The sequence below is a fragment of the Pongo abelii genome, chromosome 20 (genome assembly GCF_028885655.2).
Source record: "Pongo abelii isolate AG06213 chromosome 20, NHGRI_mPonAbe1-v2.0_pri, whole genome shotgun sequence".
NCBI lineage: Eukaryota > Metazoa > Chordata > Mammalia > Primates > Hominidae > Pongo > Pongo abelii.
Window position 1 is genome coordinate 2,543,873 of NC_072005.2, and position 15,191 is coordinate 2,559,063.

General features: G+C 56.6%; 1 protein-coding gene across 2 annotated transcripts in view; it reads right to left on the reverse strand.

The window, feature by feature from the left end:
• SGTA (small glutamine rich tetratricopeptide repeat co-chaperone alpha) overlaps nt 1-15,191 on the reverse strand; it is a 29,543-nt gene that overhangs the window by 13,018 nt on the left and 1,334 nt on the right. Inside the window, exons 1-3 of one of the 2 annotated variants that reach the window (XM_054539289.2) lie at nt 14,554-14,865; nt 1,566-1,688; nt 178-284 (exon numbers count right to left, since the gene is read on the reverse strand). In XM_054539289.2, coding sequence (XP_054395264.1) covers nt 178-284; nt 1,566-1,665 — 207 coding nt within the window. In that variant the 5' untranslated portion in view covers nt 1,666-1,688; nt 14,554-14,865. Of the gene's footprint in view, nt 1-177; nt 285-1,565; nt 1,689-14,553; nt 14,866-15,191 lie in introns of those variants that run through there. The other variant, XM_024237341.3, reaches the window with a different exon arrangement.

Below are 15,191 nucleotides of genomic sequence, written 5' to 3' on the forward strand. Positions count from 1 at the left end.
GTGTCTCAGGATGGGGAAGGAGGGCCAAGTGCTCCTGCAGCCACATCCCCAGCCCAGGAGAGGATGCGGGCAGAGTGCCTGGGGGACGATGCGAGCGGGGCTCCCGGGGTCCCCAGCGCTGCCTGCTGCTGCTGTTCTTATTTTGGGGGCGGTGGCTGGGGAAGCATCGAGGCTCACCTTGCCCGTGGCAGCCGCTTCAAATATCTCCGGTAGAGTCTGAGGGAGCGCGAGGTCACTGTCTTCTACCGTCACCCCAAACGCAGTCTCCAGGCACTGGATGGCGACTGGAAGTGGGGACAGAGGCGGTCCTACTCATTGCACGCAGCCCCGAGGTTACGTTTTTGGGTCTAGAGGGTGGGGTTGGTGCTCACACTTCCCCAGGTGTGTTCATTCCCAAGGACCCTGGAACGCAGGGGCTGCCGCCTGTGCTCTGGGCTGGGACAGCGGACCCTCTTCCTTCCCGAAAAGAAAAGCCAGACAGAGACGTCCCGTGCCCCTGAGAGCAGCAGAGGCCATGGGCAGAGTGGAGCCCAGGCGGTGACCTCAGGCCTCTGAGGGGTCCCAATGCTGGGGCTGCCCGGCTGTGGCGTGGTGGGGGCTTGGCCCCACCTGGAGGGCCACGTCGGGGGTGAGGTGCCCCGGATGCTGTTGCACCTCCAAGGGCGCCTGGCCTGAGTCAGGAGCTTGAAGCCAGCCCCCAGTAGAAGGCCTGTATGACTGGGTTTGTACCAGGGCAGGACCATTGAGAGCAGGACAGGAAACAGCCACAGGGCCCCTCTCTCCACAGGCCCACCTGACAGACTCAGCACCCGGGGGGCCCTCCCACCGAGCCAGACAACACTAGCCCTGGCCACCTCTTCGTGTGGACCCAGGGTCCTAACCCAGGTCAGAAGTGGGGGTCAGCCACTTCCCACCCAGCACTGTTGAGGACCCTGGGCACATCCCTACAGCTGTCACTGGGTGTCCATGCTACAGAGGCATGGCAGGCCCGGGACACAGGTGAGCGAGGCACAGGTGGGGAAGGAGGACCTAGAGCAGAACCTGCAGCCACGCGAGGGTGCCTCCCCGAGCCCTCCTTTCCCTCCGAGCCCCAGATCCAGGTGTCGCAGAAGCGCAAGCAAGACCAGACAGGAGACCAAGGCGCCTGGGGCCCGGACAGGCCATGCAGGACGCCAACGAGTCTGAGACTCTGGGGCGGGGCCAGCACTAGGAGAGCTTTTTCCCTGTGACCGATGGTGACACGCACACACTGGGTGGTGAGAACATTCCGGAACACACCTTGGTGGAAGATGGGGAGATGGAAAAAAGCCACTGGAAGGCAGCTCAGCCTGGAGGCATCAAGCAGTGGTGACGCCACGCAGTGGCAGGCGGGAGGGCTCAGCGCGGCCCTGGCTCCCACAGCCGGGGGCTATGTGGCCCTGGGCAGACCCCGGCCCTCTCTGGGCTTAGCTTCCTCCCCCAAGAAGCCAGGCGGGCGACCAGGCGTCTACACACCAGGTGTCTACACTAGGCGACTATGCTGGCTGCTGCCCGGGGAGAGGGGGAGGTGGCGGGCACCCACCTACCTTCCAAGCTCTCCTGAGCGTCGGATGAGAGGCCCCCGTGCCGGAGCTGGTCATGCAGGAACTGGATGATGGCGTAGGCCAGGCGCTTCTTGTTGTCCATCTTTAGCCCAGAAGAGGTGATACCTGGAGGTGCAGGAAAAACCCCCTTCAGGCCCCCTCACACTCCCCACTCCAGGCGCCCCAGGCCTGCCCCTAACTCGCTGGGCCTTACTTTAAGGGTGCTGGCTGATCTCAGCTCCAGGGCAGCCAAGGTAGAAAGGCCTTAATAGGCCCATTTCACAGACGATGACCTGAGGCCCGGAGCTCACCAATGCGGCTATGCACACAGCCGGAAAGTGTGAGACCAGCAGGCAAGCAGGGGCTGCCCTAGAGAACCCGCGCGCTCCCAGAGCCTCCTGAGTGCTCCGAGGGTGATACTGAGGTGCCACGGAGGTCCCCTCCGCCCCTGCTTCTGGCATGAGGTGGGTGGGGGCCAGGGATGCTGCCCAGCACCCTGCAGTGCCCAGGACAGCTCCACTCCAGAGAACGATCCAGCCCCAATGTCCACGGTGCTGAGAGGGAGAGACCTTGTCCTCAGCCAGAGCCACTGCCCCTTTTCTCAATTTACCTCTTTTGTGGCATGTCAGCAAGCATTTCTTAGGGACCCAACGGGGCCAGGTGTGCCTGCCCTGGTATCACTGTTTCACAGGACTTGCAGAGGACTCCCCCAAGGGACTTCTTGGGGACCCGTCTTGTTCCCCCTCGGAGGCCTACCCACCTCATTCCACCTCAGACCCCTGTCTAGTTCCCCCAGGAGACCCATCTCATTCCCCCTCGGACACCCGCCTGGTCCCCCCTCGGACACCCGCCTGGTTCCCCCCTCGGACACCCGCCTGGTTCCCCCCTCGGACACCCGCCTGGTCCCCCCTCGGACACCCGCCTGGTTCCCCCCTCGGACACCCGCCTGGTTTCCCCCTCGGACACCCGCCTGGTTCCCCCCTCGGACACCCGCCTGGATCCCCCCTCGGACACCCGCCTGGATCCCCCTCGGACACCCTGTCTTGTTCCTCACTCCCAGGACTTGACAGCTGCTTCTGCTCATGTCTGTGGTCCCTGCAGTTTCCTGCCAAAGCTCTAAAGGGTGCCGGATGGTGACATCAGGAGAGGCTGTTCTGGAATCCGGAGCTGTAGTCTACAGACAGGTCTTTTTTTAGTACAAGACCTTTCATGTAGGTTTCCTGGGTGCCTGGGCCAACTTGGAGGGGCCTCGGCCACAGTGACCTTCACGGCGCTGAGCAGGAAGCCCCGACGTGAGCTTCCCCCGGGGCAGGCTGGCCGGCTGCCTTGCGGCGCCAGCTCGGGCAGGCTCAGCCTCACTGTGCCTCCATTTCCCCCGAAGGCTGGCCATGGTGACTCTAAACATTCGGATGTAACAAGCTGCGTGGAGAAGCAGCTGCCACCGCCCCCGCCGCTGGGGCAGCTGAGTTCTGGGCTGAATGGTGTTTCCCTAGTCACGTCCACCTGGGACCTGAGCACGGGACCTTGTTTGTGTCTTTGCAGATGGAAACAAGTGGAGATGAGGTCGCTGTGGTGGCCCTAATGCAGGGATTGACCATGGCCGCACGGAGACAGCCACGTGAAGATAGAGGCAGAGGCTGAGGCGACGTGGCCACATGAAGAAAGGTGAGGCTCGCTGGCCCCTGGCAGCTGGAAGAGGCAGGACGGAGCCTCCCTTGGGGCCTTCAGAGGGAACGTGGCCCAGCCCGCACCTTCATCTCAAACTTCTGGCCTCCAGAACTGTGAGGGAAATCAATCTTGGTTGTTTTAAGCCAGCCGGGTTGTGAGGGAGAGGCCAGGCGGTTCCCGGATCGCGGCCTGCAAAGCCTGTGAGCTCGGACGGGATGTTCAGCCTGAGCCTCCGCCTCCATGTCTGTAAAATGGGGAGCCCCATTGTGGCTGCTGTCAGGGGTCGGGGGAAAAAATAACCCGGAAGCTGTCAGCCCAGCGCTTGGTGCCCTGCAGTGTCTGTTGTTAATATCATGATTCTGCCAGGTGCGGTGGCTCACGCCTGTAATCCCAGCACTTTGGGAGGCCGAGGCAGGCGAATCATGGGGTCAGGAGACAGAGACCATCCTGGCCAACACGGTGAAACCCCATCTCTACTAAAAGTACAAAAATTAGCTGGGCGTGGTGGCACGTGCCTGTAATCCCAGCTACTCGGGAGGCTGAGGCAGGAGAATCACTTGAACCAGGGAGTTGGAGGTTGCAGTGAGCCGAGATCACGCCACTGCACTCCAGCCTGGCAACAGAGTGAGACTCCATCTTAAAAAAAAAAAAAAATCATGATTCCTCATGGTGAGTCTTGTGGCATAGACCTCAGTTGGCTGTTTTTGGCAGTGTGACCTAGGGGAAGCGACTTAACTCTGCTGAGCCTCAGTTTCCTCTTCTGTCCGCCATGGATGGCGACAGCACCTCCCCATCAGGGGCACGTGTGGGGAGGGGTACGAGACCAGGCATGCACAACACTGAGTGAACACCCCCACACAGGCAGGCACGTGGATGGGTGCCGGTGCACCCGCCATGTCCAGATCAACACATGCTGAGGCTATTCCAGAAACGCTGCCCGGCTATGCAGTTTCACTGGGAGCATTTGGAGAACCTGCTCTGAGTCCGGAAGCAGGCATGGAGAGTGGTTGCTGTGGTGCTGGAGCATGGAGGGGCAGCCCTTGGGGAGGCCCTGGCCATGGGATGGGACCCCCATCCTCTGTTCTTGTGATGAGGTTCCCTTGGCTGGGCCTCCCTTCTCCACCTGCTCCTTCTGGGCTGGGCTGGGCGGCCACCTTCCCTGGAATCCACTCCCTGTCCAGGGCCTCTGGTGTCTCCGAGTGTCTGGGTCTTCCCCATCTCTGTCCCTCGCTGGCCGACACACAGGGTGGCGGGGCTGTGTGTCACCGGCCTTCCTCCTGGGGCCTGGCCCAGCCTGTGCGTAGTGGACCTTATTTTTAGCCGCGCTCTGTGTGCCAAGATGCATGAGGCAAGGGGCAGGCCTGAGGCCTCAGGAGCTGGGGAACCACCGTGAGGAGAAGCACAGGTTTGAGATCAGACACTCGGATTCAGGCTGGGTCAGACAGGGCCTGGCCAAGAGGCCGCCAGCCTCAGGATGGATGAGGAAGGGCGAGGCCTGAAGGAATCTCCCACAGTGACAGCTGCCTCTGGATAATTTCTTGTTCTTCTCTGCTCTGTGTCCAGATCTGCTCTCCAAAAAGTGACTAAAGCCACAAACACCTACAAGGAAACTCTGATCCAGCACCCAGGAGGCCGCAGCTCCTCCTTCTGAGCCAGCACAGTGCAAGAACAGCACAGCCGGGGTCTCTGCCGCCAGGTCCCGCTCCCCAGCTGGGCCCCAGGGACCCTCTGCACACAGCCACGCTGACAGGCGGCTCCAGGGGCTGAATACTGTCGTGTGCTGAACCGTGTCCCCCAAATCCATACACTGAAGTCCTGACTGCCAGGACCTTGGAATGCGACCTCATCTGGAAATAAGATCTTAGCAGACAGAATTTGGTAAGATGACGTCATACCAGAGTACGGCGGGTCCCTAGAGCAATAACCAACGTCCTTATAAAAAGGGGACGTTTGGATGCAGACGCATGCACAGGGAGAACACTGTGTGGACGTGAAGGCAGAAATGGGTGACGCGGCCACAGGGCAGGGACACCAAGGGCAGAGATGGGGTGACGCGGCCACACGGCAGGGACACCAAGGGCAGAGATGGGGTGACGCGGCCACACGGCAGGGACACCGAGGGCAGAGATGGGTGACGCGGCCACACGGCAGGGACACCGAGGGCAGAGATGGGGTGACGCGGCCACACGGCAGGGACACCGAGGGCAGAGATGGGGTGATGTGGCCACAGGGCAGGGACACCGAGGGCAGAGATGGGGTGACGCGGCCACACAGCAGGGACACCGAGGGCAGAGATGGGTGACGTGGCCACACGGCAGGGACACCAGATCACCCTCACGTCCTCACAAGGAACGAGCCCCGACGGAACCTTGATCATGGACTTCCGGCCTCCAGGACTGAGGGACGACGAACTCTGCTTCAGCTGCCTGGTCTGTGGCACTCTGTCACGGCGGCCCCAGCAAAGTGACACTAACGCCTGGCGAGCAGGCATCTCAGGACGCACCTCCGTCCTCGTGACGACTCCAACAAGCGGGTCGGCCCTGTCTCCAGGTGAACCGAGCTGGGTTGGGCAGGGGGGCGTGGTCACGTGCCCAGGATCACATAGACAGGAGGACAAACGGGCTGTTGTCACACGGAAGGGAGCAGTGAAGGGCGGTGGCCGAGGGACACGGAGGGAGGGAGCGGCTGCGCGTTGCTCACTGTGCTGCGGTCCCAGGAGCCAGCTGCCCAAGGGGCAGCTTCTTTTATAAGAAAACGACACTTCCCATCACGTCTATGCAAATGTCCATTTTAACTTTAAGTGCACAGATGTCTAATGGCCCAAGACACGTAGGTTAAGACGCGTGCGCACGTACACAGAGGGCTTCAGCTACAACCATCCCCGTGTAGACAGGATCAGAGGCAGGGCACCAAAAGCATTGAAACCACGCAGACGACCTATCTGAGCACTTCGCAGACCTAGAACGTCAACTGTGTAAAATACCCGCTCATGAACATTGGCAAAGAGGGGAGGGGCGCCTCCAGAGAATTTGATTTTTCTTTAAGAGATGAGATCTCAGCCAGGCGCGGTGGCTCACACCTGTAATCCCAGCACTTTGGGAGGCCAAGGCAGCCGGATCACCTGAGGTCAGGAGTTCGAGACCAGCCTGACCAACATGGAGAAACCCCGTCTCTACTAAAAACACAAAATTAGCTGGGTGTGGTGGTGCATGCCTGTAGTCCCATCTACTCCGGAGGCTGAGGCAGGAGAATGGCTTGAACCCGGGAGGCGGAGGTTGCTGTGAGCCGAGATTGCGCCATTGCACTCCAGCCTGGGCAACAAGAGCGAAACTCCGTCTCAGAAAAAAAAAAAGAAAGAAAAAAAAAAAGACGAGATCTCACCACGTTGCCCAGGCTAATCTCAAACGCCTGGCCTCAAGCCATCCTCCCGCCCTGGCCTCCCAAAGCGCTGGGATCACAGGTGTGAGCCACCATACCCGGCCTCCTCCAGGAGGCAAATGCTGAGGAAAGCTGTGGATTCTACTGACCCACTGGATTTTGCTGAAGCTGTGTGTGCGCGCATGTGTGTGTGTGCGTGCATCTCTCTCCAGATTCTGTCTCTCTCCCAGATCAGCGGTTCTCGATGGATGTGCTGAGACACTTGGTGTTGTCTCACATGGAGTGGGGGGAGGCCAGGGACGCTGCTCAGTGCCCTGGAGTGCCCAGGACGGCTCCGTCCCAGAGGATGATCCGGCCCCAACGTCCACAGCTCCCACTGGGAGAAATGCTGGACTAGAAGAGGAGGACCTGAAGAGCCTGTGGGTGCACCAGGCACTTTACACAACACCATCTCCTGACCTCGGCGCAGCGACCTATGCGGCAGGACTGGGGATGGAGGTGTTCACTCGAGGCCACTGGAGCCACCCCCCGGCAGGATCCACGCCCGGCAGGTGCCTGACCTGCCCCCACACTCAAGATCAGAGGTGTTCAGTGTCTTGGTTCCCCTAAAATGCCTCTACATGAGGTGAACAGCCACCACACCCTAGAAGACGAGGCGTGGGCCGCCTGACCGCATAACCCACCACGCGCCAGAGACAAGCAAGGCATTGGCCCGCCAGGCTTTAAACAGTGGCTGACGTCAGACTCGGATGACACCAGCGATGTGGACCTCCACACCACTAAACAAGCATAGTCCCAGACACACTGGGTGTGCCCACAGCTTTGTTTCCCTTTCAGGGAAAGCAACATCCATCGGCAATTGTTAAAAAACATAACAAAACAGAGAGCAAAAGAAGCCAGACCCAAAGCACACACAGGGTGTGACTCCGACTCCACTTCTATGAAATGTCCAGGACAGGCCCATCCAGAGACAGGAAGGAGACGCGTGGGTGCCGGGGCTTGGGGAGGGGAAGGGGAGTGACAGCTGGTGGGGGACCAGCTTCCTTGCTTCCTTTTGGGGCGATGAGACAGCTCTGGAACCAGAGAGTGGTGATGGTTGCACAACCCTGTGAAGGCACCAAATGCCACTGAATTTCACGGTACGGGAATCACAGCGGTGTGGGAATCATAGCTCAATGTTTTAAAGGGGGAGAAATCTTCAAGAGCTCTGTTTTGCGTCACTGGACAGGGAGTTACGGTCTTCCTGAAAGCTCCTGCGGGATGGTAATGAGTTTTCCGCCCCCATCTCAGGACACAGTGGAGAGCCCAGAACTTTGAGGTCTGGGATCAGGACTGTCTAGAGCCTGGCGGCAGCCAGTCCCAGAATCCAAAGATCTCATGTGCGACACATCAGGGCCCACGGCGGTCAACCACCACCAGTAAGTAAAATCACAAAAGCTGACGTCATCCGCCCCAGCCAACAGGGTTCAGAGAGCAAACCAGTCAGGTCTCCTGACCCCCAAGCCCAAGGAAAACAGACACATGCCACCCAAAAGGTGAAGATTTTTGGTTTACGGAGTTTTTTTTTGTTTTATTTTTACGCATGTTTTGACAGCAGCATTACAATAGCCAAAAGCAAACAGCCCAAGTGTCCACGGACAGGTGAGTGGATCAACACGATGTGGTCTAGCCACACGACGGAATACTACGCAGCCACAAAAAGGAAATCCTGACCAGGCTACAACAAGGGCGGACCTTGAGGACGTCGCACTCAGTGAAATAAGCCAGACACAAAGGTACAAAACCTATACGACTCCCCTCCTAGGCGGTCCCTAGAGTCATTGGATTCACAGAGACCAAAAGTAGAATTGGGGGTGCCAGGGGCTGGGGAGGGCATGGGGAGTGAATGTTTCACGGGGACAGAGTTTCAACTTGGGGAGGTGAGAAACTTCTGGAGATGATGGTGGCAATGGCTACATAGCTGTGTGAATGTGCTTAAAGCCACTGAACTGTGCATTTATAACTGATTAAGATGGTAATTTTTGGCCTGGCATGGTGGCTCACGCCTGTAATCCCAGAACTTTTGGAGGCTGAGGCAGGTGGATCACCTGAGGTCAGGAGTTTGAGACCAACATGGTGAAACCCCATCTCTACTAAAAATGCAAACAAAATTAGCCAATCGTGGTGCACACCTGTAGTCCCAGCTACTCAGGAGGCTGAGGTGGGAGAATAGCTTGAACCTGGTAGGTGGAGGCTGCAGTGAGCTGAGACAGAGCCACTGCACTCCAGCCTGGGTAACAGAGCAAAACTCCGTCTCAAAAAAAAAGAAAGACTGGTTGGGCACGGTGGCTCATGCCTGTAATCCCAATACTTTGGGGGGCCGAGGCGGGCGGATTACCTGAGGTCAGGAGTTCGAGACCAGCCTGGCCTACAGGTGAAACCCAGTCTACAAAAAATAGCCAGTCGTAGTGGTGCGCACCTATAATCCCAGCTACTTCGGAGGCTGAGGCAGGAGAATCGCTTGAACCCGGGAGGTGGAGGTTGCCGTGAGCCGAGACCACGCCACTGCACTCCAGCCTGGGCAATAAGAGCGAAACTCCATCTCAAAAAAAAAAAAAAAAAAAAAAAAGACCAGGCGCAGTGGCTCACACCTGTGATCCCAGCAGCACTTTGGGAGGCCAAAGCGGGGGGATCACTTGAGCATAGGAATTCAAGAGCAGCCTGGGCAACATAGGGAGACCTCATCTCTGCAAAACATTAAAAAATTAGCTGGGTGTGGTGGCGCACATCTATAGCCCTAGCTGCTTGAGAAGTTGAGGCAGGAGGATCGCTTGAGCCCGGGAGGTCCATGCTGCAGTGAGCTGTGATCACACCACTGCGCTCCAGCCTGGGAAAGAGAGCGAGACCCTGCCTCAAAAAAAGAGTTTCTTTTCAAAGTCTGGGGTCTTTGAGACGAGGGTCACACCCAACCAGGTGTCTTTAGCTGAGAATGGTGCCGACATCTCTTCAGAGGTTTCATTGGAAATGATTCTGTAACAGGCGGCATCAAGTCAGGATCCCCACGTGGACACACCTCACTTGGTGACTTCAGATTTGGAAGAGGCAACAGGCAACAGCAGAAATTAAGACCTGGGCCAGGAGCGGTGGCTCAGGCCTATAATCCCAGCACTTTGGGAGGCTGAGGTGGTCTGGAGTTCATGACCAGCCTGGCTTCTACTAAAAATACAAAAATTAGCTGGGCATGGTGGCGGGTGCCTGTAATCCCAGCTACTTGGGAGGCTGAGGCAGAAGGGTCGCTTGAACCTGGGAGGTGGGGACTGCACTGAGCTGAGATCGCACCACTGCACGTCAGCCTGGGTGACAAAGCAAAGAGTCATCTCAAAAAAAAAAAAAAAAGAAAAGAAATCAGACCTGGCTGAGTCCCCGCATAAACCTAGAAGGCGGGGGTCACAGCCCCCTCTTACAGAGGGAGTGACAGGCCCAGACAGGTGGCACACGCAAGATCATACCAGTGACAGCTGGAACTCGGCTTAGCATTCCAGGCACACAGGGCCTAGCATGATCCACACTGAGGGGTGTGGGGGGCGGGGGTGTGTGTGTGGAGGGGGATGTGCATTCCTTCGCAGGGAACTAACACAGAATAAACCAAGAAATCTCATCTTTGGTGTACCTGTTTCCTTCTCTCTTAAACTGAGGTGTGAGAACTGGACAGGGTGGCAGGTGGCTAGGGACCCATTGAGGGTTCCGAAAATGGAAAAGAGTCGCATTCACTGAGTCACACTCCTCTCTTCCGGTGCCGCCGGTGCCTCTGTACCTCAGGGCCTTTGCACATGCTGCTCTCCCTCCTGGAACACCCCCCCACCCCACATCCCAGAGAACCTCTTAGCCTCATGGTCTCCACTCCACCCCCTCCCTGTTACCCTGGGGCAGAGGTGAGCAGAAGTGCCCCAGCTTAGACCCCCTGGGCTAGGGGATGCCACTGATCCCCAAGAGACTCTGCGTCCCATGATCATTTGCTCTACTAAGGTCCCAGGAGGCTGCACACATTGAAATTCACAAACTATGGAGGATTGCTTGAGCCCAGGAGTTTGAGGCCAACCTGGGCAGCAAAGTGAGGCCCTGTCTCTAACAAAACAAAACAAAAGATAAAATAAATCCACACACTAAGTGGAAAGGGAGCGAGGAGGTGAATCCTAGGAGCTGGGGACCCCCTGATTTCCACCCTCTGCCCAATCAGAAGTTTATTCTGGTGTCCAGTGTGAGCAGGGAGCAAGCTCAATTTTTTTCCCAAATAATTAACGCAGGTCTGTCCCCTGTGGCACTGTGGGCATCTTGGGTGGATGATTCTATCCTGGGCATGGCAGGGGGCTGAGCAGCACCCCTGGCTCCCCCCACTGCACGCCAGAAACACCCTCCAGTTGAGACAACCACACACATCCCCAGACACTGCCAAACTGCCCCCAGCTGTAAATCACTGACGGCCACTAAGGGGGAAGAAGAAAGGCTGGAAATCAGTACAGGTCAGCTTTTTCTGTCCAAATGACTTTGCTGTGAGCTTTCTGAAAACCTTCTGCTTGTAGGCTATTCTGGGTTTCAGAACTGCGGGTCCATGGCGGAGGACCACTCACCTAAGGGAAACACAGGCCCAGCCCAGCGCGTGACGCAGGCCGGTGGTGCCAGGACCTGTGGCTTCTCTGCCGTCTCCAAGGTGGGGGACATCATCAAACGGTTCCCAAATCTGCTTCAACAGCCAGGCTTTCCCGTAAGAAAGTTCTCTGCTCTTCAGAGGGGGGTCCAGCAAGCATGAGAACGGCATTTTCCTCAACTGCCATTTGGCACTCGGTGTCTTTGGAACAATCACAACTTGTAGGGTTTGGCTGTGGGACAGCATTCTCAAAGAAGGCCTGCTGTGTCTCCCAACAGCGAGGGCTTTATGGATGCTCAGGAGCCCCGGCCGAGGCCCGGTCTCAAGGCAGAGGACACAGAAGTGAGAGTGGGAGGGTGCTGCCCCGTGGGGGTGGCGCCAGCTCCAATGTTGGGGGCTTCAGTGTCCCTTTCGGCTCTGAGCCGATGACTCCACATCCCACCTTTTCATTTTATCATTAAAATAAAAACAATATCAAAACACAGCCACCTCGGTCGGGGCGGTGGCTCACGCCTGTAATCCCAGCACTTTGGGGAGGCCGAGGTGGGAGAATCACTTGAGTCCAGGTGTTTAAGACCAGCTTGGGCAATATAGTGTATAGTGAGACCCTACAAAAGAGACTCTTAAAAAAAAAAAAGAATTAGCCTGATTTGGCGGCACACACTAGTAGTCCCAGCTACTTGGGAGGCTGAGGCGAGAGGATCGTTTAAGCCCAGGAGTTGGAGGCTGCAGTGAGCTGTGATTGGGCCCTGCACTCCAGCCTGGGTGACAAAGTGAGACCCTGTCTCTAAAAACAAACAAAAAACTCACAACCACCTCTCTTCCTTATTTCCCTGCCCAGAAGGGATCATTCAATGGAAAAAAATAGAACATCCTCGTAAACTGAGGTCGTCTTACCTCCTTACACCCCAGTAGGAAGCGCCCGCTCTTACTCACTACCTTCTGTGAACACTCTGCCCAACTCCGTCCCAAATCCACGGCACTTCTCACCAACAGCAGGGCAGGAAAGCTGGGTGCCCTGCTCCTCCCTCCCTCTTAGGATCCCCGAGTGCTAGCTCAGTCTCCTGCCCACTCCCCACATCGAAGCCCACTTTATTCTAAACTGCCACCAGGAGATCACTGCACACATAAAAGCTCTCAACTGCTCCCTGGAACCCCAGGAGTGTGCATAGGAGGCCCCCTCACCAGCTGGGGGTCATCTGTGGGGCCTACACCAAACCCTGTATATGCCACTCAAACTCAAGTGCTCACCTCCCCTGCCCAACTCCGCCAGGAGAGAATCTAGTATTCCTGCAGACTCCTATCTCTGGCCCAGCATCTCTTACAAGGCTTTCTATCTCTTGACAGACCCATCTTCCCTTTGCACACCAGCATCTGGCAGCGTCTAAACCCTATGGACTCAGGAAAGCCTTCAATTGTTGAAAAATTCACAGCCACATGGTCATGTTCCTTGGAGAGGCCATTTCTCTCTGGCTCTCTGTTTCCACCTCAGTAAAAGAGAAAACGGGCCAGGCGCAGTGGGGACGCCTGTAATCACAGAACTCTGGAGGGCAAACGGGCCAGGCGCAGTGGGGACGCCTGTAATCACAGAACCCTGGAGGGCAAGGTGAAGGAGCACTTGAACCTAGGAGTTTGAGACCAGCCTGGGCAACACAGTGAAACCCCATCTCTAAAACAAAATATAAAAATTAGCTGGGTGTAGTAGTGCATACCTGTAGTCCCAGCTACTCAGGAGGCTGAGGTGGGAGGGCCTGGGCCTGGGAGGTCAAGGCTGCAGTGAGCAGAGATTGCGCCACTGCACTCCAGCCTGGGCGACACAGCAAGACCCTATCTCAAACCACCCCTTTGTTCCTTCGGCCTGTACTGAGCACTTCCTACCAGAGCCACTGTTGGGTCTTGGCATAAAAAAAAAAAAAATGTAGAATTGAGTAAGACTACAGCTCTCAAGGATCCTCCAATCTGGGGCAGAGCTCACCCGCATTTGGAATCATTCACCCTTCTAGGAAGATTTAATTATAAACCTCAGCTCAAATCCTTGGCGTGCTTACAGCTTTCCAGGCACCCAGCTAAGTGCTGTACATGCGATAGCTTATTTTAGGGGTCAGCAAAGGTTTTTCTGAAAAGGGCCAGATTGTCTTCAGCTATGCAGGCGTTAAGTTCCCTATGCAACTGTTCAACTGTGCCTTCTTAGTTCAAAATCAACTCTACAGGTAACGCGTAAACCAAGGAGTGTGGCTGTGTTCCCACAAACCTTCATTCACAAAAATAGGCCAGAGGTGGATTTGGCCTTCTGGTCTGTTTGCTGATACCTTGCCTGGTTTAATCCTCACACACCTGAGGTGGTTACTGTTATAATCCCCATTCCACAGAAGAAAAACTGAGGCTCGGAAAAATGGGGACCACCCAAGACCACCCAGCTACGAGGATGAAAATGAGGCGTTCTGAACCCAGGCAGTCTGACTTGAGAGGCTAAACTCCAAAGTACCCGTTTCTCTCCGCACAAAATTGGGTTCACACACAAGACTTTGTACACGATTTCCCGGGCCCACACAGTCCCAGCTGCCCATGCTGGTGAAGAATCACTGATCTAGGGTAGGTTTTTTTTTTTTTTTTGACAGGGTCTCGCTCTGTCACCCAGGCTGGAGGGCAGTGGCGTGATCTTGGGTCACTGCAACCTCTGCCTCCTGGGTTCAAGGGATTCTCCTGCCTCAGCCTCCTGAGTAGCTGGAATTACAGGTGCACACCACCATGCCCAGCTAATTTTCATATTTTCAGTAGAGACGGGGGTTTCACCACGTTGGCTAGGCTGGTCTTGAACTCCTGACCTCAGGTGATCCACCCATATGGTAGGGTTTTTAAAGCATTATTAACATTCAAAGCTGGATCATTTTCTGGGGTGGGGCCGTCCTGGGTACTGCAGGGTGCCGAGCAGCAACCCTGGCCTCCACCGACTCCAAACCAGAGGGTCCCCCAAATCATGACAAGCACAAATGTCACCAAGAATCCCTGGGAAACAGAATTGTTCCTGGTTGAGAACCACTGGTCAAGGGAGGGAAAAGGCAGACAAAACGAATAATCAGAGACAGAAACAAAAAAAATGGGACAATCATTCAACCTCTGAGAGACACACTACACTGCAATTTTCTGGCACCTAACAACAAAAACAGCCATTCTCAAGCCAGCTCTCTCTTATCAAGTTCCAGGCACCTGATCAAATAATTGAATGTGGGTTTATCCTCATAATGACCCTCTGAGGCATCTGCTTTTACAACTCGTTTACGAAAGAAGAAACGGTTTGCTCAGAGAGGGAAGGCGACTCACCCAGGTTTACACAGCGGGTGGGAGGTGGTGGTGGGCTGGTCCTGAATCCCAGATTTCCCCCACCTCTAGCACGATACGCAGAAGAAGACTCTAAACATGATATAAGACGAACGGCTGCTAATTCTTTGGAGTTCTCAGATTCCGCTGGACCCTGCGGCTCTCCTCCTAGGTAGGGACTTTTGACAACGCCCGTTTTACAGAGGGGAAAACTGAGGCTCCGAGAAGCCAAGAGACTGGGCAAGGTCACCCAGGTAAGGACTGGCGGCGCTGGAACCAGAGCCCCGACTTCAGTCCCCACAAACAGGGGTCCCCGAGTCACAGGGACGACGTTTCCCGGCGGTTAATAAGAGCGGAACGGCAGCGAACACCCAGCGAGCGCTCACTACATGTGGGGCGCCTTCCCCTCCCGCCGTCCTCACCACCAGGCCGCGGACCAGCATTTCCAGGACCTGGGGCCCGGGGAAAGGAGATCAGGGCTCGAAGGGCCTGCCCGATGGCGCCCGGCCTCAGTTTCCCCTGCGCGCCGCCTACTCACAGGACCCCGCGGGTCGCGGTGACCCTGGCCTCACGATCCCCAACCTCTTACGGGCTCTGGGGCCCCGTGAGCCCCGAGCCGCAGACCCCAGACCCGCCAGGCT